The sequence below is a fragment of the Ranitomeya variabilis genome, chromosome 5 (genome assembly GCF_051348905.1).
Source record: "Ranitomeya variabilis isolate aRanVar5 chromosome 5, aRanVar5.hap1, whole genome shotgun sequence".
NCBI classification, from domain to species: domain Eukaryota; kingdom Metazoa; phylum Chordata; class Amphibia; order Anura; family Dendrobatidae; genus Ranitomeya; species Ranitomeya variabilis.
Window position 1 is genome coordinate 249,520,592 of NC_135236.1, and position 24,683 is coordinate 249,545,274.

General features: G+C 41.8%; 1 protein-coding gene across 1 annotated transcript in view; it reads left to right on the plus strand.

Annotated features, from left to right (window-relative positions):
* Nucleotides 1–24,683, plus strand: part of LOC143774969 (uncharacterized) — a 76,016-nt gene that overhangs the window by 28,379 nt on the left and 22,954 nt on the right. Inside the window, exons 8-16 of the mRNA XM_077262779.1 lie at nucleotides 2,941–3,874; nucleotides 9,185–9,336; nucleotides 11,152–11,269; nucleotides 13,053–13,151; nucleotides 13,273–13,369; nucleotides 13,625–13,679; nucleotides 15,153–15,284; nucleotides 15,355–15,534; nucleotides 18,073–18,215. Coding sequence (XP_077118894.1) covers nucleotides 2,941–3,874; nucleotides 9,185–9,336; nucleotides 11,152–11,269; nucleotides 13,053–13,151; nucleotides 13,273–13,369; nucleotides 13,625–13,679; nucleotides 15,153–15,284; nucleotides 15,355–15,534; nucleotides 18,073–18,215 — 1,910 coding nt within the window. The remainder of the gene's footprint in view (nucleotides 1–2,940; nucleotides 3,875–9,184; nucleotides 9,337–11,151; nucleotides 11,270–13,052; nucleotides 13,152–13,272; nucleotides 13,370–13,624; nucleotides 13,680–15,152; nucleotides 15,285–15,354; nucleotides 15,535–18,072; nucleotides 18,216–24,683) is intronic.

Genomic DNA, 24,683 nt, shown 5'->3' on the forward strand with positions numbered 1-24,683 from the left:
AGATTAGCAGCAGAGTGTAGGATGGATTGGAGTGGTGCCAGAGTGCTAGTGGGGAGGCCAGAGAGTAGGACGTTGCAGAAGTCAAGGCGGGAGATGATAAGGGCATGCACTAGAGTTTTTGTGGTGTCGCGGTCAAGGAATGCGTGGATCCGGGAGATAATTTTGAGTTTGAGACGGCAGGAGGAGGCAAGAGCTTGGATATGCAGCTTGAAAGAGAGGGCAGAGTCGAGGATCACCCCAAGGCACCGGGCGAGTGGGAAAGTGATCAGCTATTGACATTGATAGATAGGTCTGGCGGAGGGGTAGAGTGAGATGGGGGAAAGATGATGAATTCTGTTTTGTCCATGTTCAGTTTTAAAAAGCGAGCAGAAAAGAAGGCCGAGATAGCAGACAGACAGTGTGGGATTTTGGTGAGTAAGGAGGTGAGGTCAGGTCCGGATAGGTAGATCTGCGTGTCATCAGCGTAGAGATGATACTGCATACCGTGGGATTCTATGAGCTGTCCCAGGCCGAAGGTGTAGATGGAGAAGAGTAGGGGTCCTAGAACAGAGCCTTGATGAACACCAACAGACAAGGGGCGGAGTGAGGAGGTGTTGTGGGGGAGGGAGACACTGAATGTTCGGTCTGTCAGATATGATGAGATCCAGAATAGGGCCAAGTCTGTGATGCCAAGAGATGAGAGGATCTGCAGCAGAAGGAAGTGGTCTACAGTGTCAAAGGCAAAAGACAGGTCCAGGAGAAGGAGGACAGAGTAGTGTCGCTTGCTCTTGGCAGTCAGTAGGTCATTGGTGACTTCAGTTAGGGCAGTTTCAGTTGAGTGATGGGGTCGGAAGCCAGATTATAACCGGTCAAAGAGGGAGCAGGTGGAGAGGTGGGAGGACAGTTCAAGATGGACAAGTTGTTCCAGTAATTTTGAGGCATAAGGGAGAAGAGATATCAGGCGATAGCTAGATACAGAGGATGGGTCAAGGGAGGGCTTTTTGAGGATGGGTGTGATCTTTACACACAGTATAAATGGAAAATACATGGTAATAAATTGATATAAATAGATATGTGCCCAAATCCTCTAGTTTATCAGCTATATGCTAAGACTGTCCAAAGAGGACCTATAACTACCTATGGAGGCAGGCTATACTTACATCTAATGATGTGTCCAAAAAGGGGAGATGTGGGTGGCATGACCCAGTGACCCCTATCAGTGTTTCACCTGCGAGAACACAGTTATATTGTATAAAAACGCACACCCAGAATAAAGTCCTTTAATTGAAAGGTAATGTCAGTTTGGTGAAGTGAGTTAATTGGCTGTGAACTCCCAGAACCTTTCTGACTGAGCCACGAGCATTTATAGGAGTTCATAGCGAGACACTGAGCGGTGGTAGCAGACGCTGCTTAGTGTCTTTTGCTGGATGGCAGGCTGTATGGTCTCATCATGCAACCATACAGCCTGTGATCTGAATGTAGCTGAGCTAGACCCATCTTGTAACAAATGGATTATTATCTTCTAAGTGAACAAGTGAGGAATATTGTTGTTTATTATTTTAATTCTCTTGCAGGTGACAATGGCTTCCCTGGAATGGGAAAATGCTGTAAGTATGGTTTAATTAAGATTTATTAAAGGAGTCTGTGTCGTTCTTTCAATTAAAGGACTTTATTCTGAGTGTGTTTTTATACAATATGACTATGGGGTTAGTAATGGGAGCATCTTATAGACACCTCTCCATCATGAACCTCTGGGCTTGATGTCACCTGACCCCCCAACTATCACCCCACTTGCCACCGCATCAGGGTAAGGGGGAAGAGAGAGGCTAAGTGCCAGAATTGGCACATCTTATAGATGCGCCTATTCTGGCGCAGCTGAGAGCCGATGTTTTTAGCCTTGAAGGGGGCCAATGTACATGGCCCCTTCCTAGGCTATTAATATCAGCCTGCAGCTGTCTGCCTAGCCTTTGCTGGTAATTAATTATAGGGGGACCCCACATCATGTTTTTGGGAAGGGTCCCCAATTTCAATAGCCAGAAAAGGCTAAGTATACAGATGTGTGCTGATATTAATAGCCTGGGAAACTCTATGGGTATTACCCCCTTTCCAGGCTATAAACACCTGCCCCTAGCCATCAGCTTTCCCTCTGCTGGTTAAGAAAATTACACTGGAGCCCGTGTAATTTTTTCAGAAAAATAATATTTTAATAATTAAATATATGTACAGTAAGCTGCACATGCACTGTACTATTGCATATGTCACTGACATCTATATATCTATTCTATGTGTATATACTGTATGTAAACCATCTATTCTTTCCTGTTGGGTCCCTCTGTCATTTTACTGTACACAGCTGCTGAATTGCCGGCTTTTCAAAGGACATTATTGTGTAAAAATCGGACAGCACTCGCATGGTCCGAGTGCAGTGCAATTTTTTTCTCACACCCATTGACACCTATTGCCAAATACGATCCAATTTCCAATTACAATAGCAGCATGCTGCGATTTTTTTCCGATCCGAGCTGGAAAAAAAACGCAGATGAACACACAGTGATAGAATAACATTGGTCCGAATGCAATCCGATTTTTAATCAGATTGCATTCGTCAGACTTTATTGCCAGTGAGAATGAGCCCTTATTGTTACATCGCTAGAATCAAGCCCCTTGACCCTAAATCATGCAGCTCGCACCTTCCATAGCAAAGACCTGGTGACACGTCCCCTTTAAACAATAGGTCACTCTAATAGCTTCCTAAATTTAAGATGAGTGATTCAGGCCTTTTTCAAGTGTGAAACAGAGGTGTTAATTAAAAAATACCATATCACACATATGCATTACTTTGATGAGTATTGTTTGACATAATACTTTTTAATGGGACCTGCTGATCTTATTAAGCGCCTGACAAAAGTAAATATCTGTCATAATTGATGCATCACTCAATCCATGTTCTTGGTTTTCAAGGATGAGCACAATAAGCTGCAGGACTTTACAATGGAATTGAAGTCCATCTATGCTGACAGTGATCTTGTGGATGATATGACCAAACCTGAGTCCCAGGAATCCAATAGTTTATCTTTTCCTGTGATTGAACAAAATACTGCAGCTAAGTCATTGAACCCTGAAGAAGACAGAGCCAGTCCTGTGCCAACCTTGTCTAATATGGAAGAGAACAACTCAACATCACCTCATCTGCCAACCAACAACAAACCTCCCATGACACCTCCACCTGCCTTACCAACAATACAAAGTGATGCTAATATTCTTCCTGGAGTCGATGATTGTTTGGATCTGGACTTTCAGACATCCTCTGTTGTTTCTCAAGAGATTACTCCTTCATCTGGAAGCAAATTAGAGCCAATAATTCTGACACATAAAAATGATGTGCTTGCAATATGCCAGCCAAACGCAGAAGAAGTACCAGTTGGTAGCAATGTGTCATTCACTTTGCCCAATATTACAATCCCAGACAATGAGACTGACGAGGTAAACCATGTTATAAGTTCAGATGAAAGGTACATGAGTCCAACTTCTAAGGCAACAGCACAGAGTGTTCAGGACAAAAACAGTGTCAGTATCCATCTCATTCCCATCGAGAGGTCCAACCCCATCATATCACTGTCGCCTGATGAAGATACAATTCCTATAAAAACAACTGAGGATCTATACAATACTACAGCTCCTGAATGTCACCAAGATGCCCCTAGAAGTATATCAGTGGCTCCACCTGAGAAGAATACTCCGGCACGGTCGGTGATGTCCCCTCAGGCCAAGGAGCTGAACACTTTATTATCTGCACAGAGCAGCAGCGTCCATTCATTGAAAACATATCCTATAACTAATATGAATATCAATATGGAGGATCAGAGTCTTTGTACCACCTCAAATTCTTTACCAGGTAAAATTTTGTGTATTTTCATACATAAACAGATAATTAATTATCAGTTTAGCTCCAAACTTTAAGACAGTATGAAAAAAATCGGCATGCAATGACAATATAAAAATGACATGACATTTCCATGGTGTCAACTTCAGTGTGGGGATCCTGTTGCTATATAGAAAATAATTTATAACAAAACCAACATATATGTAACAGCAGGAAAACCTATGCCCCCATCTGCCTTCAATCTTAGAATAACATGCAGTACAGCCGTTAATTTGTATGCACAGCTAATTAGCAAATCAAATTTTCATAGTTTAAGGTTGAAAAAGGACGTCCATGGAGTTTAATCTATAACCTAACACATTAATCCAAAGGAAGGCAAAATTCCCATAAGGTAGATGCTTATTGCCCCATATTAGAGGAAAAATTCCTTCATAACTCCACATATGGTAATCATACTTGTTCATGTTGCAGAAATATCAAGGAAGAGGACCAGCAGGCTTTCCTAGGTGATAAAGGGCTTTTGATGAGATTGTTCTATTATTTCACATTGAACTTTTTCTAAAATGCTTATACCAATGAAAATTATATGATGCATGTAAGATAGTGATCCAGCACTTGGTCTGACTATGATCTATACATATAATCTATGGTGCGATTTCTGAACCATCAAGTAGCATTTAACTTGACTGTAAAAACAACATTTTGTAACATCAAGACACTTGATCTATAAGATTGCTAGTAATTTAAGGGGAATCTGTCACTAGTATTTAGGCCTCTAAATTCCCACCAACTTGTTATCCATGAGAGTATAGTGATCATCCTGGATTGATTGACATCCCACAAGTCCAGTACGTCATCAGAAGTCACCTCCAGTAACATCCAGTACCTGCACAGTGAATTGGGGTGTACTAACTGATTCATGTGTGTGGGAGTTGGCTGTTGATTACATACCAGATTGTAACTCTGGTGGTTGTGGACCTACTGCACCACAAGCCAGACTTACCCTGGAGAGGTGTGACTAAAAAGTCCCCACTGGGTCTTCGCTAGAGCTTCTGATGGTGAGGATAGGCAGGGCACCGGTAGACACTAGGCACCACTCCAGGGCAGTTCCTGGGACAGTAGCAGCTGATCGGAGGGACAAAGATACTAGTACAGGAGGGCAAGCGTGACACATACTTAGATGGTCCGAGGTCAGGGCAAGCAGCAAGGGTTCACTTTTTAAAGCCAGAGTTAGGGATGGAGATGTGAAGCAAAGTAGGTAAACAGGCCAGGTTTATGATGGGACACAGAATACAAAAACTGACCGTCACATCCAAACATAAACTACAGTAGTTCTTAACAGGTGCTTCACCTACTCACATACAATCAAACAAATAAAGAAGGTCCTGGAAATGAGAATCGCCTTAACGTGGCTTCCAGGTACACATAAATTGGCCAATTTATGCGCTAAGCATTCTAAATTTTTCATATTTCTAGTACAGTAATGCAATTCAATTTTCATATTTGCATGCTATGTTGCTACAGAGTGCTGCATTATTTGTTTGATAGAATACAAAGACACACCTGAACCAGGTATTAGCAGGCTAGGAACTAAAGCTCAGGCAACTAATGGAGGGTGGAGTCGCCTGATATATCACCTGTTAGCAGGTGATAGGCTGGGGAAGCAAATCTCTGCAGGACAAAGTGGATACAAATTCCTGCAAAGTTCAGCCGTGCCCCCTCTATGACTCAAAACCAGCACAATACAACTCAGAGTGATGGTCAGGTACTGGGTAGAGCAGAGCGAAACACGGCGTGAGTAGCACAGCACTTAGAAAGCGTGCAAATGTCTGGCGTAACAGACTTGTGGGTTGTCAGTGAAGGCATGGCGAAGAATAATTAGCCTGATTTTTTAGAGAAGTAACTCCATATCACATGACTACTCAAATGACTACTTATAGGTATTTTGAATATTGCGCACTGTATTTTATTAATCACTGCTGGTGTTATGTTATTATTCTTTGGCACTAACACCATTGTCAATTTTGCTATTGTCCAAGATAACAGATTAATGGTGGTTTTAAGGGCCGGCAACCCTCTGACAGGTTTCCTTCAAAGTAGATCCTATGTTTTTTTATTAACGGTAATCTGTCAACAGGTTTTTGCAATTTAGGCCACGTTCACACGTTCAGTATTTGGTATTTTACATCAGTAATTGTAAGCCAAAACCAGGAGTGGAACAATCTGAGGAAAAGTATAGTAGAAACAAGTCACCACTTTTGTATTATTTACCCACTCCTGATTTTGGCTTGAAAAATATACTCCCTATAGTCCTCCATATAGTATAGTACACTCCCTATAGTCCTCCATATAGTATAATACACTCCTCATTATAATACACTCCTCAGAGTCCTCCATATATTAAAATACACTCCTCAGTCCTCCATATAGTATAATACACTTCTCATAGTCCTCCATATAGTACAATGCACCCCCATAGTCCTCCATGTAGTACAATGCACTCCCCATATTATAATGCACCTAATAGTTCTTCATATAATATACTGCATTCCCCATAGACCCTGATACAGTAAAATGCAGGTCCCATATAGTACATATAGTATAATGCACTGCCCATAGTCCGATAGAATATAATGCAGCCCGCATATAGTATAATGCAGCGGCATGCCACTGGCTGGGGGCTTCTGGGGGAGCGGGGACCATAGGCAGCTGCCTAGTCTGCCTGCCCTTAACGCCGGCCCCTATTGTAAATAAACAGCACAGAGCCTATAAAGTCTTCACATGTAAAGCGCAATGGAATAAATGGCGCTATAAAAATGTATAATAATAATAATAATAATAATAAAGTGACACATCCCTCAATTCTGTGTTTCAGCTTCTATCTCTTTAGATTACATAGCAAAATCCTGCTGACAGATTCCCTTTAATACCCAATAATGTGGGTAACTAGTCCAAGAGGGCAGTCCATGGCAGTTTTCCACTCCCTTTCCCTAAATTCACACAGGGTGTGACCTGTCATTCAAGGAGAGCAGGATGGAGAAAAGTCACTAAGGACTGGCCTTTTGGAATAGACACTAAAGTGGCATGTAACAAAATCTGAAAGGCGTAGGAAATTCGCTTATCACATTCAGTTGTACCTCAGGATGTCATCATATTGGAATATTTTTTTTTACCTGGAATCTCAGCTGAAGGAGTTTTTCTGTTGGACTAAGGCAAAAGTCTGAGCCTGCTATGGGACTTGTTGTGATTTTGTGCACATTGTAATAGGGATTCACACAGACACTTGATCATGGGCGTGATAATAAAATGATCATTTTATGAGTCCAGCTAAAAAGTGAGAGAGTTCATGTGCCCAATTTTCTCAGTCTCCACCTTCCCAGCTTAACTGACAGCTTCAGCTTGTACTGAGCAGCAAGAGATTTCATCAACAGCAGAGATGAGGGATGCTGTTGATGAGCTGCTAATCAGAATAACTGGACAATGATTGAATTTATACTTTCAGAAAGTCATTCTAAGAATTTTAGTACAGTAAGTTCATCAGGTCAAAAAAATCTATATAATAATGACAGATCCGATCCAAAGAATACAACCAGATTTGATCATAGACTTAAATTCAATTGATTTAATTATTTAACCCCTTTGTGACCAGCAACGTACTAGCACTGCGCAGGTCGCTTCTCTCCCTTTGATGTGGGCTCCAGCGGTGAGCCCACATCTTTTCCGGCACATGTCAGCTGTTTTTTGGCTGATATTAATAGCCTGGGAAGCTCCATGGGTATTGCCCCCTTCCCAGGCTATAAACATCTGCCCCCAGTCACTGGCTTTCCCTCTGCTGGTATTTAAAATTGCGTGGGAGCCCACACCATTTTTTTTGTAATAAACAATCGTTTATTAATTAAATACATGTCCCCTTATTTTCACACACACTGTACTGATTGTATTTGCCACTGACTATATATCTACCTACTCTATATGTATTTACTGTATGTAATTCATCTCTGCTATCCTGTGGGCTCCTACATTGATTTTACAGAAGCAGACAAATGAATTACTGGCTTTTATTCTATCTATTTCCCTATGTAATATAAAGACATATATAAACATGTGGCACTGATATATATATACATCTATTCTATGTGTATATGTGTCTGTGTCTATTCTATCTATTCTATTCTAACCTGTCAGTGTGATCTTACTATATGCGCACAGGAATTGCCGGCTTTTCGATCTACCTATCTATTATATTTATATATGTGTGTGTGTGTGTGTGTCTGTTTTGACGAATATTTAATTTTAAAACGATGTGTAAATGACAGAGAATTGCTGTATGTAATAGCTCATGTTAAAATCACATTGCATACGGATGTTGCGTTTAAAAATCGCATTGTACTCGCATAGCACTCATCCGTTTTTTCGATCCGAAAATTGGACCTTGTTTTCTCGCAAATGGGTATGAGCCCTTAATATGATGTGTGTCACGGCCACTCCTTCCGCTCATACTTACCTGCTGCGGCGTGCTCCTCCTGCAGGCGCGCGTCCTCTCCTTCATTCTTCTCCGCTCCCTGGTTCTCGTCGGGTGCGCGTGCGCACCGCCCACTCCAGCACTTCCTCTTTCTGATTTACAGGCGCTCTGTATCTCCTCTCTGTGATCCTGGAGGACCGTGACCCGGAAGTCCTCCAGCACTCCATGTATATAAGGCGATTCCTTCCTCTGCTCCTTGCCTGTCTGTCATTTGTGCTTCTGTGACTCAGGTCCATCTTTGTCTTTGCACTGCCTGTTTTGAGTCTCCGCTCTGTCCAGCCAGTTCAGCTTCTCTGTCTCTCCCAGGCTTCCTTGTCTCCTCGTCCAGTCCAGTCCTCCCAGTGTCCTCTCTGTACTCTGTTAGTCTGGTGTCTCTGTCCTGTCCTGCTTCCTTTGTGTCTTCCCCTTCGCTGTGCTCCTTTGGTCTCGCCTGTACCCAGCTCTTACCTAACTGTACTTCATCTTGCCTCACTCTGTCCGTCCTGTGCCCAGCTTCTCTATTTTGTACATCCTACTACCTGTCTCCGGGTTCCAGCTTCTGCGGCAATAGTCTCCCTTGGGTCGGCCCCTAACGCTCCCTGTATAGGGGGTGGTCTACTTGGTCAGCTCACCCTTGGGAGGTTCGTTGCCGTGGATCTGCAGGTCCACCCCAGGTATTCCAAAAGATCTCACAATAGGACTGTACTCGGATGACATCTGAGTGCAGTCTGATTTTCACAATGTGTATTGAAGAATGTAAGAGACTCGTGCCATTGACAAGCTAATCTTGAAAAACCTATGGGATCATACTGTTCCTGCAGAAATAAAAAATCAAGCCACTGAAGCAACTCAGGAAGATGTAAGCGCAAAAGAAATAGAGAAGGGATCCATCGTATCCATCAGCACTGATTCTAGACACCAGTCATCTGAGCTGCAAACGCTGAGTGACAGACTTCTGGAAACAGAATGTAAGGTAATTCTGCTTGGGTAGTGTATAATCTTAGGTTGCAGGGTTCTTATTTGTTTATTGGTTGAAACAGGTTAAAACCCATGCCTCCACGGCATCCAGGCAGTTATGGGAACTTTCTGATAAACCATTGCCAATGGTGCAATAGAAAGGGGTGTGGATATTGGTAATACATTACAATGGCTGCTGGGTGTCTAATATTGGCCCCCACATTTGCCAGCTTTGTACATGTATAAGGCTTCATTGATAGGCAGTACCAGATGGAATGTAAGCCAACAACTTACATAATACAATGCAAAAATTATCATTATTGCCTAATAATAATAATAATAATAATTTTTTATTTATATAGCGCCAACATATTCCGCAGCACTTTACAATTAAGCAGGGACATGTACAGGCAATAAATTCAATACAAGTTAAGACAATTTAAACCGTGACATTAGGAGTGAGGTCCCTGCTCGCGAGCTTACAATCTACAAGGAAATGGGGGGACACAATAGGTGAAAAGTGCTTGTTATTTCAGGTCTGGCAATTATAATAAATAGGGATTTTCATATAAATCTGCATGATCCGGTCATCAGCCCGTGTGTTTAAGTGCAATAGTCAAGTATCAAGTGCAGTTATCATGAGCATGGAGGGTGTGGAGACAGATGAATAGTAGGGTGCAGATTCAGAGTAATATTTGGAAGGAGGGAACAGGGCAAAGTTAGTTTACTGAGTAGTTGATGTGGTAGGCTTGTTTGAAGAGATGGGTTTTCAAAGCGCGCCTATTAAATGGCTGTGCTCATGTTCCCCAGTGAGACTAAAAAAAATGTATTAAAATGTTTTAAAAAAATACAAGCACACACTATTCTTCTTCCTGAAAAAGTAAAATAATAAAAAAGGCAGATGATTGGTGTTGCTGCATGTTATTTAATCTGCACACTTTTTTATCTTACTTCCGAAAAAAACTAAATAATATATTTAGAAAATGTCATATTTATCTTAAAATGCTACCAATAAAAGCTTCAGTCCCACACAAGCAAAAAGCAGTTGCAAGTAATGAGAAAAAAATCAAAATGCCAGAATTATGTATTTGGTCACCGCAACACTGTAATAAAATGCAATATTGGGCGATCAACATATTGTATCTACGCCAAGAATGGTATAAAAAAAGTCAGCTCGGCCCGCTATGGATCTTGGAAAATGGCAACATTTTTTCTTTCTTACAAAGTTTGGATTTTTTTTATTCATCACTTAAATAAAAAACAACCCAGAAATGTTTGGTATCTGCGAACTTGTACTGACCCGGAGAATCATAATGGCAGGTCAGTTTAAGCAATTAGTGAACATGGTAAATAAAAAAACCCTCAAAAAACAATTGTGGAATTGCACTTTTTTTTTGTAATTTCACCGCACTTGGATTTTTTTTCCCCATTTTACTGTACACTATACGGTAAAATCAATGGTTTCATTCAAAAGTACAACTAGTTCTGCAAAAAATTCAATCCCGCATACGGCTATATTGCCTGAAAAATAAAAGCGTTATGGCTCTGGGAAGAAGGGGAGCAAAAAACGAAAATGCGAAAACGGAAAATCGCAAGGTGGTGAAGGGGTTAATGCATTAAACTGTGGAATTAAACTGTTAAAATATAATTTTAGGAAACTCTTGATGAGAAGATGTAGGATCTATTGAGCAATCTGTGGTAATTTTATTTTGTTAGATGGCAATGTAAACCGCAAATAAAAAAATAGCTAATTTAATCATATCTAAGTATAACATCACAACAAAACACCAAATAAAACCTTTTCTTTACCTGATTTTAAAACTCATGACAGGGGGAAGCAGCAAAGGTGGAAACGTCTGACAGTGGTGATGATGACACTCGGTTATGGTGGCTCTCAGAACGACTACGTAAATGTGTAGCGGAGATAAGAAATCTGCTGAATACTGAAGGTTGGTGACATCTGATTTATTGTTTATAGCAGCATCATTATTGTTATTATTACATGCCGTACAGGCTATGGCTACCGAAAATAGTGGGGAATTGTGGTCACCATACGACTCCAAATAGACTCTTAGGCCGGTTTCACACGTCAGTGGCTCCGGTACGTGAGGTGACAGTTTCCTCACATACCGGAGACACTGACACACGTAGACCCATAAAAATCAATGCATCTGTGCAGATGTCATTGATTTTTTGCGGACCGTGTCTCCGTGTGCCAAACACGGAGACATGTCAGTGTTCGTGGGAGCGCACGTTTTACACGGAATCAATAGAGTCAATGGGTCCGCGTAAAACACGCACCTCACACGGACATTCTCCGTCTGGGGTCCGTGTGCGTGCAGGAGACAGCGCTACAGTAAGCGCTGTCCCCCCCACATGGTGCTGAAGCCGGTATTCATATCTTCCCTGTAGCAGCGTTTGCTATAGAGAAAATATGAAGAATAGTGTTAAAAATAAAGATCCATGTGTCCGCCGCCCCCCCACCCCCTGTGCGCCCCCCCGCTGGTCAGAAAATACTTACCCGCTCCCTCGCTCCTTCCTGGTCTGGCCGCGCCTCCTACTGTATGCGGTCACGTGGGGCCGATCAATTACAATCATGAATAGTCGGCTCCGCCCCTATGGGAGGTGGCGCCACATATTCATGACTGTAAATGATCGGGCCCACGTGACCGCATGCAGGAGAAGCCGCGGCAAGACCAAGAAGGAGCGACAGCCGACGGGGGACCCGGGTAAGTATTTTCTGACCAGCGGGGGGGCGCACAGGGGGTGGGGGGGCGGCGGACACCTAAATCTTTATTTTTAACACTATTCTTCATATTTTCTCTGCAGCAAACGTTACTGCAGAGAGGATATGAATCGCAGCTTCAGCACCATGCAGAGTGGGTACCACACGCTCCGTGTGGTACCCACTCGCCATACGGGCGGCACACGTGTGCCGCAAGTATGGCCTCCGTGAGTTCCCAGGCACACGGACACGGATAACTCCGGTACCGATTTATTCCGGTACCGGAATTATCTGGACGTGTGGGACAGCCCTTACAAGGTAAAGGTTGTATATGACTTGTGACCATCCTAAAAGTTCCAACATATGTTTTTCTGTTGTTCTGTAGCCCCAGGCTTATTCTTTGCTTCAGGCCTCATTAGATGGGTGTAATCTTTTTTTGTATATAAAAATATGGACCATTGTTCATTAGTGTTTTTTATCAGTGTTTGTTCAGTGTGTCAGTTTTTATCGTAGTTGTTTCACCAGTGATTTTAACTGATAAAAAAAGTAAACGACAAAACTTCTCCTATCTATTACGATATTAATTACAGATCACCCATGGATGCCATTCGTGTGCTGTGCATGATTATCATGGGCCCATAGACTTGTATGTGTAATTTTGATCCATGACTCAGATCAAAAACAGACATATCGACATGTCTCTGAATTTTTCCAGACCACCCATTTTCCAAAAATACTCAGACATGTGGACTATCCGTGAAAAAAACACAACACATGCGTGATTCATGGAAGGCTGAATGAGGCTTTCGACTGATGACCCTGTTCTCTTTTTACTTCTTTTTCCGTTCAGCTCTTTTGAGCTATTTTCACAATTATAAGGTTATACAAAGATGAGGGTATTTATAGGGGTTTGCATATCTGCGATACTACTTAACCTATACTGTGATAACTTCTTTTTATTTTGTCCTAAAAACAAGTATAATGACATATCTTTCCTCTGAGTTTAGGTTTTCACTCGTTAGCTGATGTGTTGGAAGAAGGGATACAAGACCAAAGTTCAGAAGTTCTATCCACAAATCTTACTCAACTTGAAAACTTCCCGGCAGGTACAGATTTGGTGTTTCTATGAATGTGTGTTCATTTATGGTAAATGGGATGAACATCCCACCTTCCGCATATAACCCGCATACAATGCTGCATTACTTTTATTGCTCCATCTTATATTAGTATTACAGAGTTTACTGCATAACATCGCAAAGAAGAGATCAGAACATGAAGAATTAAGAGATGGACATTCTCAAGATTCTGTCATAAGGAAAGCCAGGTGTGACATGACATATAGGACAATGTAAGCTTATTAGAAGTTGTATGGCCATGTAAAAACACGGGGCGAGAGGCAGCGTTCTTGTACTCAAGTCATGGCCATCCTAATTAAATAACCATAAGATCAACCACCAGGATATATTAGTGCATCTACTATACTTGTGAATTACTATATTCTGATAAATCCTATCCACTTCTCACCAACCATTAATTCCAACACTTTTTGATTTTCGTAAAAAAAAATTTTTTATTTCAGTTCTCTGCCTCTGAAACACACTGAAGAACAAAGCCAAACACGGGATGAACTTCCCGTAAGTACCATAATCTACAAGGAGTGTCATAAATGCCACTGTCAGTGCTGGGTACTGTTAAGACTGACACAAATTTTGGTCTTCACACAGTTTGCAGCTTCAGTTTTGTTCGATCTTTCAGTCAGATATTTCTACGGTTACTGAATTACAATTATCAGCATTTCATAAGTTCTTACACTTTAATTGGCAATTACATAAAGTTTGTATAAAGACTCAAAAATTACAGTGTTGACCCTTATTTTTAAGACTTCTTCAATTCGGCCTGGCAGCTGGATATCAGCTTTTGAGCCATATCCTGACGGACGTAAATTCATTCTAGTCTAATCAGTGCTTGCAGATTATCACAATTTTTGAGAGTTTCTTTGTCCACCCACTTTTTGAGGATTGATCATAGGTTCTAAATGGAGTACTTCCTGAACATGGTCTCAAAATTTCAATATTTTGTTCACCGAGCCAAGTAGTTATCACTTTTGTCTTGTGACATGGTGCTCCATTGTTGTTCATTTTCAAATTTCTCCTGGATTGTTGAAAGAAGTTGCTCTTGAACGATGTGTAGATCCCATTCTTTATTCATTGCAATGGTCCTAGGAAAAATTATGAGTGAGTCCACTCCCTTGGATGAAAAGCAATGCGATATAACTATCACTGATCAACTACAGAATATTATATAACTCCAGTAAAGTGTGGCTACTTCATGTTCGGTGTATTTCTTTTCCAGCTTTACAATTTACTAAAGGTTAAGATATCAGCAATAAGAGGGCAATCTAGGCTTATATAGACAGATTTAGAATTGTGATGGGTGAAATATTTTTAATTACATAGCATGGGCACTATGTCAGATATTGTGATTTAACGTTTTAATAATCATCAATACTTTTTTTTTATAAAAGTTATTAAATTGCACACGAGATTCCCAGAGACTTATGACAGCCAGACGCCCAAGAAGCACAAACTATTTTTTATGTTCCATTATTATTAGTTGTATTAATGGTAATAATTCATTGTTTTTATTATTATATAGTGCTATCAAGATCAGTGGCACTGTATATAGCAATAAAAGCAGAAACACTCACTCCTGTGATAAACCAGGCAGGGAAATGTGTTACCTGAGGAAGTTGCTGCTATGAGCTCTTGCTGTATTTTATGTCAATTCACTTCTCATAAGTGACTTATGCTTTCCCCCTGGCCAGGAGCTGTGGTATGTGCTGACCATGAACTATAGCAGCTCAGCATGGTTGGACACAGCAAATAGTAGTACATAGCAGGGACATATTTATGAGATTATCTCAGCACAGGAACATTTTTTTTAACACATTGAATTGTGGAACTTATTATTATTCCTAGATCTATTAATTAAAATGTACTTTGCTTGTGGGATAACACCTTTAACACACATTTTTGGATATCAACTCACGTGAAAATATAACACACAAGGAATGAATTGTCATAACATTCATTGTTCTGTGTGCCTAGATGAAGACTTATCTTAGCTATGATTTTGGTCATCCTTCCTCATTAATATTTACCCGTACTGATGAAGAACACAACAAAAGAGAACTGCAGCAGGCATGTAGCCAGGGAAGGATTCCAATTGATATATACCAGGTAACAAATCATAGTGATTAGCATATTTTGCAGATGGTCATATTGATAATGCTTTTACCTATGTCTGCAGGATACCAGTAGAATGATGTCAAGATACCGTGTTCTGTGTCAGGAGAGACTACGTTGTCTGGTTTGGGGATATGTACAGTATATATCTTGGAACAGGGCCGAAAGTCTACTAAAAAGGCAGTGCCTCATCAGATCAGAAACCAGTCCAGTACTACATAAACTGCAAAAGCGAAAAGATCAGGTAATTGTCAACAAGGCTCAAGCCTGTTGTAATAATCATGTACTATTTCTACTAATAGTAGCTGTACATTTGCTTGTGCAAGTCTTACTGGGTTCTAAATTTAAACTGAAAGGCAATCTGTTATCAGGTTTTTGCTATATTATCTGAGAGCAGCATAAAGTAGGGACTGAGGCCCTGATTCCAGTGATGTGTCACTTTCTGAACTATTTTGTGAAGTTTTCTATAATCCTTGTTTTCTCTGCTGTAGATGTAGCAGTGGTCAGATTGCTGAGCTGCTTATAACCCCGCACACATGATTGCCAGCTTCCAGTGTACACTGTGCATTGTCAGTAAGCTGACAATCAGTAGTGGGGGTGGGGTTACACAGATTATCTGGACTGGACTGGTCTTCATGTGAAACCTAATCCTGCATTGATAACCTCTTGGTAATAAAATACTAGTTGAATTGAAACTACAACACACAGGCTAATAAGCGATACATCCCTGGAATCAGTGTCATGATCCGTTCCACGGTGTAATTCTGTCTGCCCTTTTTCTGGGCGGATCATGTCAAGGGTTAACTTTGCTCCGCCTCATTCTGGGTTCAGGTTTGCTATTTAGCTTCGATGCATCCTGCTGGAGGTGTCAGCTATAGCTCTGCCTTCAGCGTGTGACCCTGACTCTGGAAGCTCTTGATCTGTCCTGCTGTGATCCCTGACTTGCCCCGTGTCTGTTGACTCCCTCTATCTGCCCTTTTCCCAGTGTTTCCCTGTTTGTTGGTTTGATTCTCTGGTTTTTGACTTGGCTCATATTCGGACTCGCTTCTGCCTTCTGTCTTTGTCTTATCCACTTCTGCCGTTGCTGAACCCGCTGGCTTGTTCCTGACCACGTACACTCACCGGCCACTTTATTAGGTACACCATGCTAGTAACGGGTTGGACCCCCTTTTGCCTTCAGAACTGCCTCAATTCTTCGTGGCATAGATTCAACAAGGTGCTGGAAGCATTCCTCAGAGATTTTGGTCCATATTGACATGATGGCATCACACAGTTGCCGCAGATTTGTCGGCTGCACATCCCAAAGATGCTCCATACAAGGCAGGATGGATCCATGCTTTCATGTTGTTTACGCCAAATTCTGACCCTACCATCCGAATGTCGCAGCGGAAATCGAGACTCATCAGACCAAGCAACGTTTTTCCAATCTTCTACTGTCCAATTTCGATGAGCTTGTACAAATTGTAGCCTCAGTTTCCTGTTCTTAGCTGAAAGGAGTGGTACCCGGTGTGGTCTTCTGCTGCTGTAGCCCATCTGCCTCAAAGTTCGACGCACTGTGCGTTCAGAGATGCTCTTAGGCCTACCTTGGTTGTAACGGGTGGCGATTTGAGTCACTGTTGCCTTTCTATCAGCTCGAACCAGTCTGCCCATTCTCCTCTGACCTCTGGCATCAACAAGGCATTTCCGCCCACAGAACTGCCGCTCACTGGATTTTTTTTCTTTTTCGGACCATTCTCTGTAAACCCTAGAGATGGTTGTGCGTGAAAATCCCAGTAGATCAGCAGTTTCTGAAATACTCAGACCAGCCCTTCTGGCACCAACAACCATGCCACGTTCAAAGGCACTCAAATCACCTTTCTTCCCCATACTGATGCTCGGTTTGAACTGCAGGAGATTGTCTTGACCATGTCTACATGCCTAAATGCACTGAGTTGCCGCCATGTGATTGGCTGATTAGAAATTAAGTGTTAACAAGAAGTTGGACAGGTGTACCTAATAAAGTGGCCAGTGAGTGTATATTGCTGCTACTACTGGTACTTCTGCTTCTGACATTTTTTTGACTCGGCTTGTCTGACCACTCTCTCGCCACTTGGTGGCTTCTGTGCTGCTGCTCTGTGTGTGCAATCTCACTTCCCTCTCAAGCACCCCCTGGTGGAGGTTGCGCTATACTTCACTGCAGCAGCATGACAATCAGGCTCTCTTGCCCTATATTATACTGCTTTCAGATTAAATAGCAATTACCTGCTGATGGATTCCCTTTAAAGAGTAACCATCATTTTAATTTTTATTTCATAAATCAAAATGAACACATGAAAATATACAACTTTATAATATATTTTATCAGAGAAATCTCTTCCCTTCTCCTCCTGTACTGATTAATCATTTTCAAAATACTAATTTCACGCGTAAAATCTGTCTTCTGTGAAGACAGATTTTTATATTACTCAGATTCTTAGTAATATTAGTAGAAGCTATTGTCTCCTATGAAAAAAGGGGAGGTGGGTGGAAAGACAGAGTTCCTCGCTTCTCCTACTCCTTCTTCACAACATGGAATATCATTAGTAGCAACTGTCATTTCCTATCTCAGTAATGTAAAAATCTGTCCTTACTCAATACAGATTTTACCAGTGAACTGAGAATTTTGTGAATTATCAATCAGTTCAGATTTATTACAAAGTTGCTTATTTTCATTGGACTTTTGATTTATGAAATAAAAATTAAAATGATTGTTACTCTTTAAGTGGTAAAATAACTAGTATTTTTTCATGTATGTGTACTTAAGGCTTTCCTAGAATGGAGGGACAAACTATTGAAAAGCCAAGAGCAGCGGTTGCAACTCTCTGCGGTTCTCAACCAGACTTTACAAGGAGTGCATGAGGACACTGGGATATTTCTAATCAAACCACTGATTTCTTCATCAGGAAGGTAATGCACTCACTAAGTGTATCAGGAAAACTTCATGTTAATCAGGGGATTATTATTTTTTCATTTGTCTGTTCATCTAAAAGTATAGCAAAAAAATCCACAATCTACATGCAGGAATTTTCAAAATCTGAAACCTGGCTGTAAAATCAAGTGTTTTTTTTTTTTTCCTCACTGTGTGAAGAATATTTCAGAAAATCCCATTCAATATAGTGTAACATCTGGGAGATGTGAAAATTTACTGCAGTGCAAAAACATTACCCATTCACTGAGGATTATTCAGATCCTTGAATAATATTATTTGGCATTCCTTTATTTTTTTGCTGAGGTTGGACAGCAACCCCCCTTTCATTTTCTGATTTTACATTAGGCTTTTCTTTTCACATTATTTTAACCCCTTAACGACCGCCGATACAACTTTTAAAGGCAGCAGTTAAGGGTACTTAAACCACAGCGCTGTTAATTAACGGCGCTGTGGAAAAAGTGTATAGCGCCCCCCAATGTCGGATTTTCTCTGGGGTCTCAGTTGCCGGGGGTAGCCTAGACCCCAGAGAACATGATTCGGGTCGATTTTTACCAACCCCCGAGTTTCGATTGCGGGTAATTAACCGTTTACCAGCGGTCGCAAAAAAAACCACCACGATTTGCCATTTAATTTCTCTATCCTCCGATGTGATCGCACATCAGAGGACAGAGAAATGGGGTCCCTGATCGCCCCCCGATACTCACCCGTCTCCCCTGCTGTTGCTCGTGGTTCCCCATGGGCGCCATCTTCTTCCGGCAAAAAATGGCGGGCGCATGCGCAGTGCGCCCGCCGGCCGGCACCCGGCATATCTTTGGGGTCTCGGGTGCCGGGGTTAGCCGAGACCCCAAAGAACATGATCGGGGTCGGTTTTTACCTACCCCTGTTTTGTGATCACCGGTAAATAACCATTTACCGGCGACCGCAAAAAAAAATGCGGCGTGTCATTCTCTGTCCTCTGATGTGATCGCACAACAGAGGACAGAGAAATAGGGCGATCGGGGACCCTGTTATACTTACCGGTGTCCCTGGGTCTTCCTGCTTCCTTTTCTGGCCGTCGGCATCTTGCTTTGGTAAGAAAATGGCGGGAGCATGCGCAGTGCGCCCGCCGTGATGTGCCGGCCGGCAGAGGAAGCTTTTTCCTCTTGTTTTATTTTGTTCACTGTGAGATCATAGCACAGTGATCAAAATAAAAAAATAGCAAATAACCCTCCCCTTAATCACCCCCTTAGTTAGAAAAAAGTAATAAAATAAAAAAATGTATTTCTATTTTCCAATTAGGGTTAGGGTTAGGGCTAGGGTTAGGGTTGGGGCTAAAGTTAGGGTTGAGGCTAAAGTTAGTGTTAAGGTTAGGGTTGGGGCTAAAGTTAGGGTTAGGGTTGGGGTTAGGGTTGGGGCTAAAGTTAGGGTTAGGGTTGGGGCTAAAGTTAGGGTTAGGGTTGGGGCTAGGGTTAGGGTTGGGGCTAAAGTTAGGGTTGAGGCTAAAGTTAGTGTTAAGGTTAGGGTTGGGGCTAAAGTTAGGGTTAGGGTTGGGGTTAGGGTTGGGGCTAAAGTTAGGGTTAGGGTTGGGGCTAAAGTTAGGGTTAGGGTTGGGGCTAGGGTTAGGGTTGGGGCAAAAGTTAGTGTTAAGGTTAGGGTTGGGGCTAAAGTTAGGGTTGGGGTTAGGGTTGGGGCTAAAGTTAGGGTTAGGGTTGGGGCTAAAGTTAGGGTTAGGGTTGGGGCTAGGGTTAGGGTTGGGGCTAAAGTTAGGGTTGGGGCTAGGGTTAGGTTTGGGGCTAAAGTTAGGGTTGGGGCTAAAGTTAGGGTTAGGTCTAGGGTTTGGGCTAAAGTTAGGGTTAGAGTTGGGATTAGGGTTTGGATTAGGGTTAGGGTTGGCTTTAGGGTTGGCATTAGGGTTACGTTTGGGATTAGGGTTAGGTTTGGGATTAGGGTTAAGGTTAGGGTTGGGTTTAGGGTTAGGGGTGTATTGGGATTAAGGTTAGGTTTGAAGTTAGGGTTAAGATTAGGATTAGGGGTGTGTTGGGCTTAGGGTTTTGATTAGGGTTGTGGTTAGGGTTGGGATTAGGGTTAGGGGTGTTTTGGCGTTAGGGTTGTGATTAGGGTTATGGTTAGGGGTGTTTGGGGGCTAGGGTTGTGATTGGGATTATGGATCAGGTTGGGATTAGGGTTAGGGGTGCGTTGAGGTTAGGGTTGGAGTTAGAATTGGGGGGTTTCAACTGTTTAGGTACATCAGGGAGTCTCCAAACGAGACAGCCAATTTTGCGCTCAAAAAGTAAAATGGTGCTCCCTACCTTCTGAGCTCTGCTCTACATCAGACCTGGTTTTCCTGTACATATAATCAATCACTTAAACAACACCTTGATTATGGCTAGAGTTAAATTTTGCTCTTTTAATGTTAAGGGGCTAAATATACCGGAAAAAAGGCGGCAGGTCTTGTATTCTAGCCATAGGCAACGTGTCTCAATCTTAATGCTACAAGAGACTCACTTTAAGACGGGAGTGACTCCTAACTGTACATCATATTATTCCCCTAAGTGGTTCCATAATGCGAATCCTTACTCAAAGTGTAAGGGGGTATCTATAGGTTTTCACAAGTCTTTCCTTCCAGAGATCCTCGATTCGGTAGTTGATACTGAGGGGAGATTTGTCTTCTTGAAATTGGCTTGGAGGTCACGTGAACTCATCTTAGCGAATGTTTATTTCCCTAACCAGGGTCAACAGAAATTTGGTTTTACATGCAAAAAGCTTTTAGAAAAATTCGCAGGCGACTCGCCGATAATTCTCGGGGGCGACTTCAACCTCCCAATGAATCCTCTGATCGATGTGTCAACGGGTAAATCCTCATATTCACCATCCTCTATCAAAAAAGTGAGGAAGCAGATGTGCGATATGCGTTTGGTGGATGTGTGGAGGGCGCTACATCCTAACACAAGAGATTATAGCTTCTACTCTCCAATATATTCCACATATAGTAGAATTGATTATTTTTTTATTTCACATCCTTTGTTGGACTCTGGGGTGGAGGCAGACGTGGGGTCGATCTTGTGGTCCGATCATGCGCCATATATTTTTCGATACAACTAGACCCCCCCACGAAATCCAAATTCTCATGGCGATTGAATGAGAACTTATTGCAAGACCCGACCTGTATCTCGGAAATAAAACGATCCATTGAGGGATTTGTGGTGGACCATGATGCTGAACCCACGTCTCCTACAATAAAATGGGAGACACTGAAGTGTGTTCTACGGGGTATATTCATTTCACAAGGTGCCCGACTCAAGAGGGATCGCATTGCAGAAATTGTTGATCTTTCCTCCCAAATTCACAAACTTGAAACACAACATAAACAGGACCTTTCCCCGCTCACCTTATCGAGCTTATCCACAGCCAGACAAAAATTACTCACTATCTTAGACCAGAAATCCCGATGTATAAGAGAGAAAACAAAGAGTCGTTTCTATCACTTAAGTAATAAAAGTGGCAAACTCTTAGCAAGAGCCTTACATCCTCGAGGCCCACAAACATTCATCCCGTATATTAAAAATGCTAAGGGTAAGAAAGCTTATAGCACGAAAGATATAATCTCAGGCTTCTACGACTATTATAATTCTCTCTATAACATAAAGGGTCATTTTAAAGATCTTCCCTCACATTCACTTCAAGATAAAATCAAATCTTATATCCAGTCACACAAATTACCTACTATCTCAGAGGAGTCCCTGGCAGATCTGGAGAATGATTTTTCATTAGAAGAGGTTCTCTCTGTGATTAAGGATCTGAAACCAGGCAAAAGCCCTGGACCCGATGGTTATACCGCGGGCTTTTAGAAACAATTCTCGGATCTGCTATGTCCTCCATTCTTAAACACATGTAATTTTGTAGCCTCTGGAGGGTCCTTTCCACCACAAGCTTTAGCTGCCCATATAACAGTCATCCCAAAGTCGGAGAAGGACCCTGCACTGTGTAGTAGTTATCGGCCCATCTCACTTATTAATATAGAATAAAAAATGTACGCCAAAATGATTGCTAAAAGACTGAGCTGTCTCTTGCCACATTTAATTAATCAAGACCAAGTCGGTTTCATACCGGGAAGGGAGGCAAGAGACAATACTATAAGATCTATTTCCTTGATTGGCAGGGCTAATAGAAGTGGTGACCCCATGTGCATCTTCTCAATCAACGCCGAAAAGGCATTTGATAGGGTGGATTGGGATTTCATGTACCAAACATTAGAGGGCATTGGGTTGAAAAAGAAAATGCTGAGGAGTATTATGGCTCTTTATGAATCCCCCTCTGCACAGATCAAAGTGAATGGATCCCTGTCGGATCCCCTACACATACATAACGGCACAAGGCAGGGGTGTCCTCTTTCACCTTTTATTATACGTATTAACTATGGAACACTTAGCCATTGCGATCCGCAATAACCCATCCATAAAGGGAATAGAGACCCAATTAGAAGAACACAAACTGGCCCTGTTTGCAGATGATGTGCTTATGAATATTACCTCCCCTATAACCAGTATTCCCAATATCATATCTGAACTGCAAAGATTTGGATCATTGAGTAACTATAAAATAAATTTGCATAAATCAGAAATTCTAAATGTCTCACTATCGCCCTCTTTGGTCTCTCAGTTGCACTCCTCCTTTCCGTTTAGATGGTGGTCGGACTCTCTTAGATACCTGGGCATTACATTAACCTCAAAAACATCACAATTATACGAAGCTAATTATAAAATGCCCCTCCGCAGAACAGAGATAGATCTGGAAAAATTGAACAAATTACATTTATCCTGGCTTGGAAGGATCAATACCATCAAAATGGACTTACTACCATGCCTCCTCTATTTTTTCGAGACTATCCCAATGGTTCTTCCGCCCTCCTTCTTTTCCAGACTTAAGACAACAATTACAAGATATGTGTGGTCCGGCAAACGCTCACGTCTATCATATCAGCTCCTGAGCCGGCCTAAACGGACGGGAGGACTGGGTCTTCCAAATTTCCAACTCTATAATTATGCATCCCTTGGAACATGCCTACTAGATCTATTCCATCATAAACATAGTAAAAAAATGGGTAAGCCTAGAAGCAAAGCTCTCATTGACCAACCCCATAGCAAACATTTGGCAAAGGAAATACATACAAGAACAGAAAGATGATCTTCCCTTTCTCACAAGAAACCTAGTCCTTTTTATCAGAAATGGTAACCAAAAACTTAATATCTCTTCCATACCTGGTCCTCTGACTCTGGTCATTGATAACCCAGATTTTCCCGTGGGCCAGGATAAATTTATCCTCTTACACAAGCACAAAGATAGCTGTCCGATAATTTATGATTACATCACTCAATCCTCAAAGCCCTTACGGTCCCTCTTCGCTGAAGCGATCCCCCTCCTGGCACATGGTTCTTATATGAACAGCTACATTAATAAGATATCTAAACAGACTAACATATTTAGGTCACTTACTCCATTCGAATTGGCCTGCTTAGACGCGAACCCTCCGACACATACAATATCGTTCCTATACAAAATGTTTCAGGATCATCAAATAATCATATTTAATTCTCCTACATTTTTCTCGAAATGGGAAAGTGACTTAAACAAAACGCTAACAGCGGATGATAGAGATAAGAGCCTCCTCCACACATTCAGATCTTCACTATGTGCAGACCATCAAGAGAGAAGCTATAAAATACTGACCCGATGGTATAGATGTCCAGACAGTATCCACAATATGTTTCCTACCACCCCAGATTTGTGCTTGAGGTGTTGGATGGCGAGGGGTTCATATTTGCATATCTGGTGGTCTTGCCCACCCATTCATAATTTTTGGGGGGCTGTCTTCGACCTCCATAACAAACTATCCTTTAATAAGATTCAGCCTACATTGGAACTAGCTCTATTATCTATATGTGATCTCTCCATTGCCAAATTTAAGAGAGGCCTTCTCAGACACTTTCTAACAGCCGCACGCAACCTAATACTTCGTTATTGGAAACAATCAAAATCTCCCTCACGCTCCGAGCTTGTTTCAGAATTGAACCACATTTTCAGAATGGAGCAATAGATTGGTCAGGACACTGGAACCTTAGACAAAGTTCTAAATACATGGTCTCCCTGGATTATGTTTAGAGAGACTGCGGACTTGGCGACTTGGTTGGCCAGTTGATCAAATTGGCGAACTACACATGTCTGTACCCAGAATCTCAACGGTGGATTACCGAGCCTTAACAATAAGCTCGTCAGATACAGGTGGTAGTAGACAGGAAACCAGGAATCGAACTCCCCCCCCCCCCCCCCTTCTGTTTCCTCTCTTCTTCTATCTCCTTTCTCTGTCTCTTTTCAAATCTTAAAGAAGGTTTAAACTACCTTAAGGTTTTTGTACAATGTAATAACTCAGATACTTCTGCTCCTGAAGTATATCCAATTTTATCTTCTAT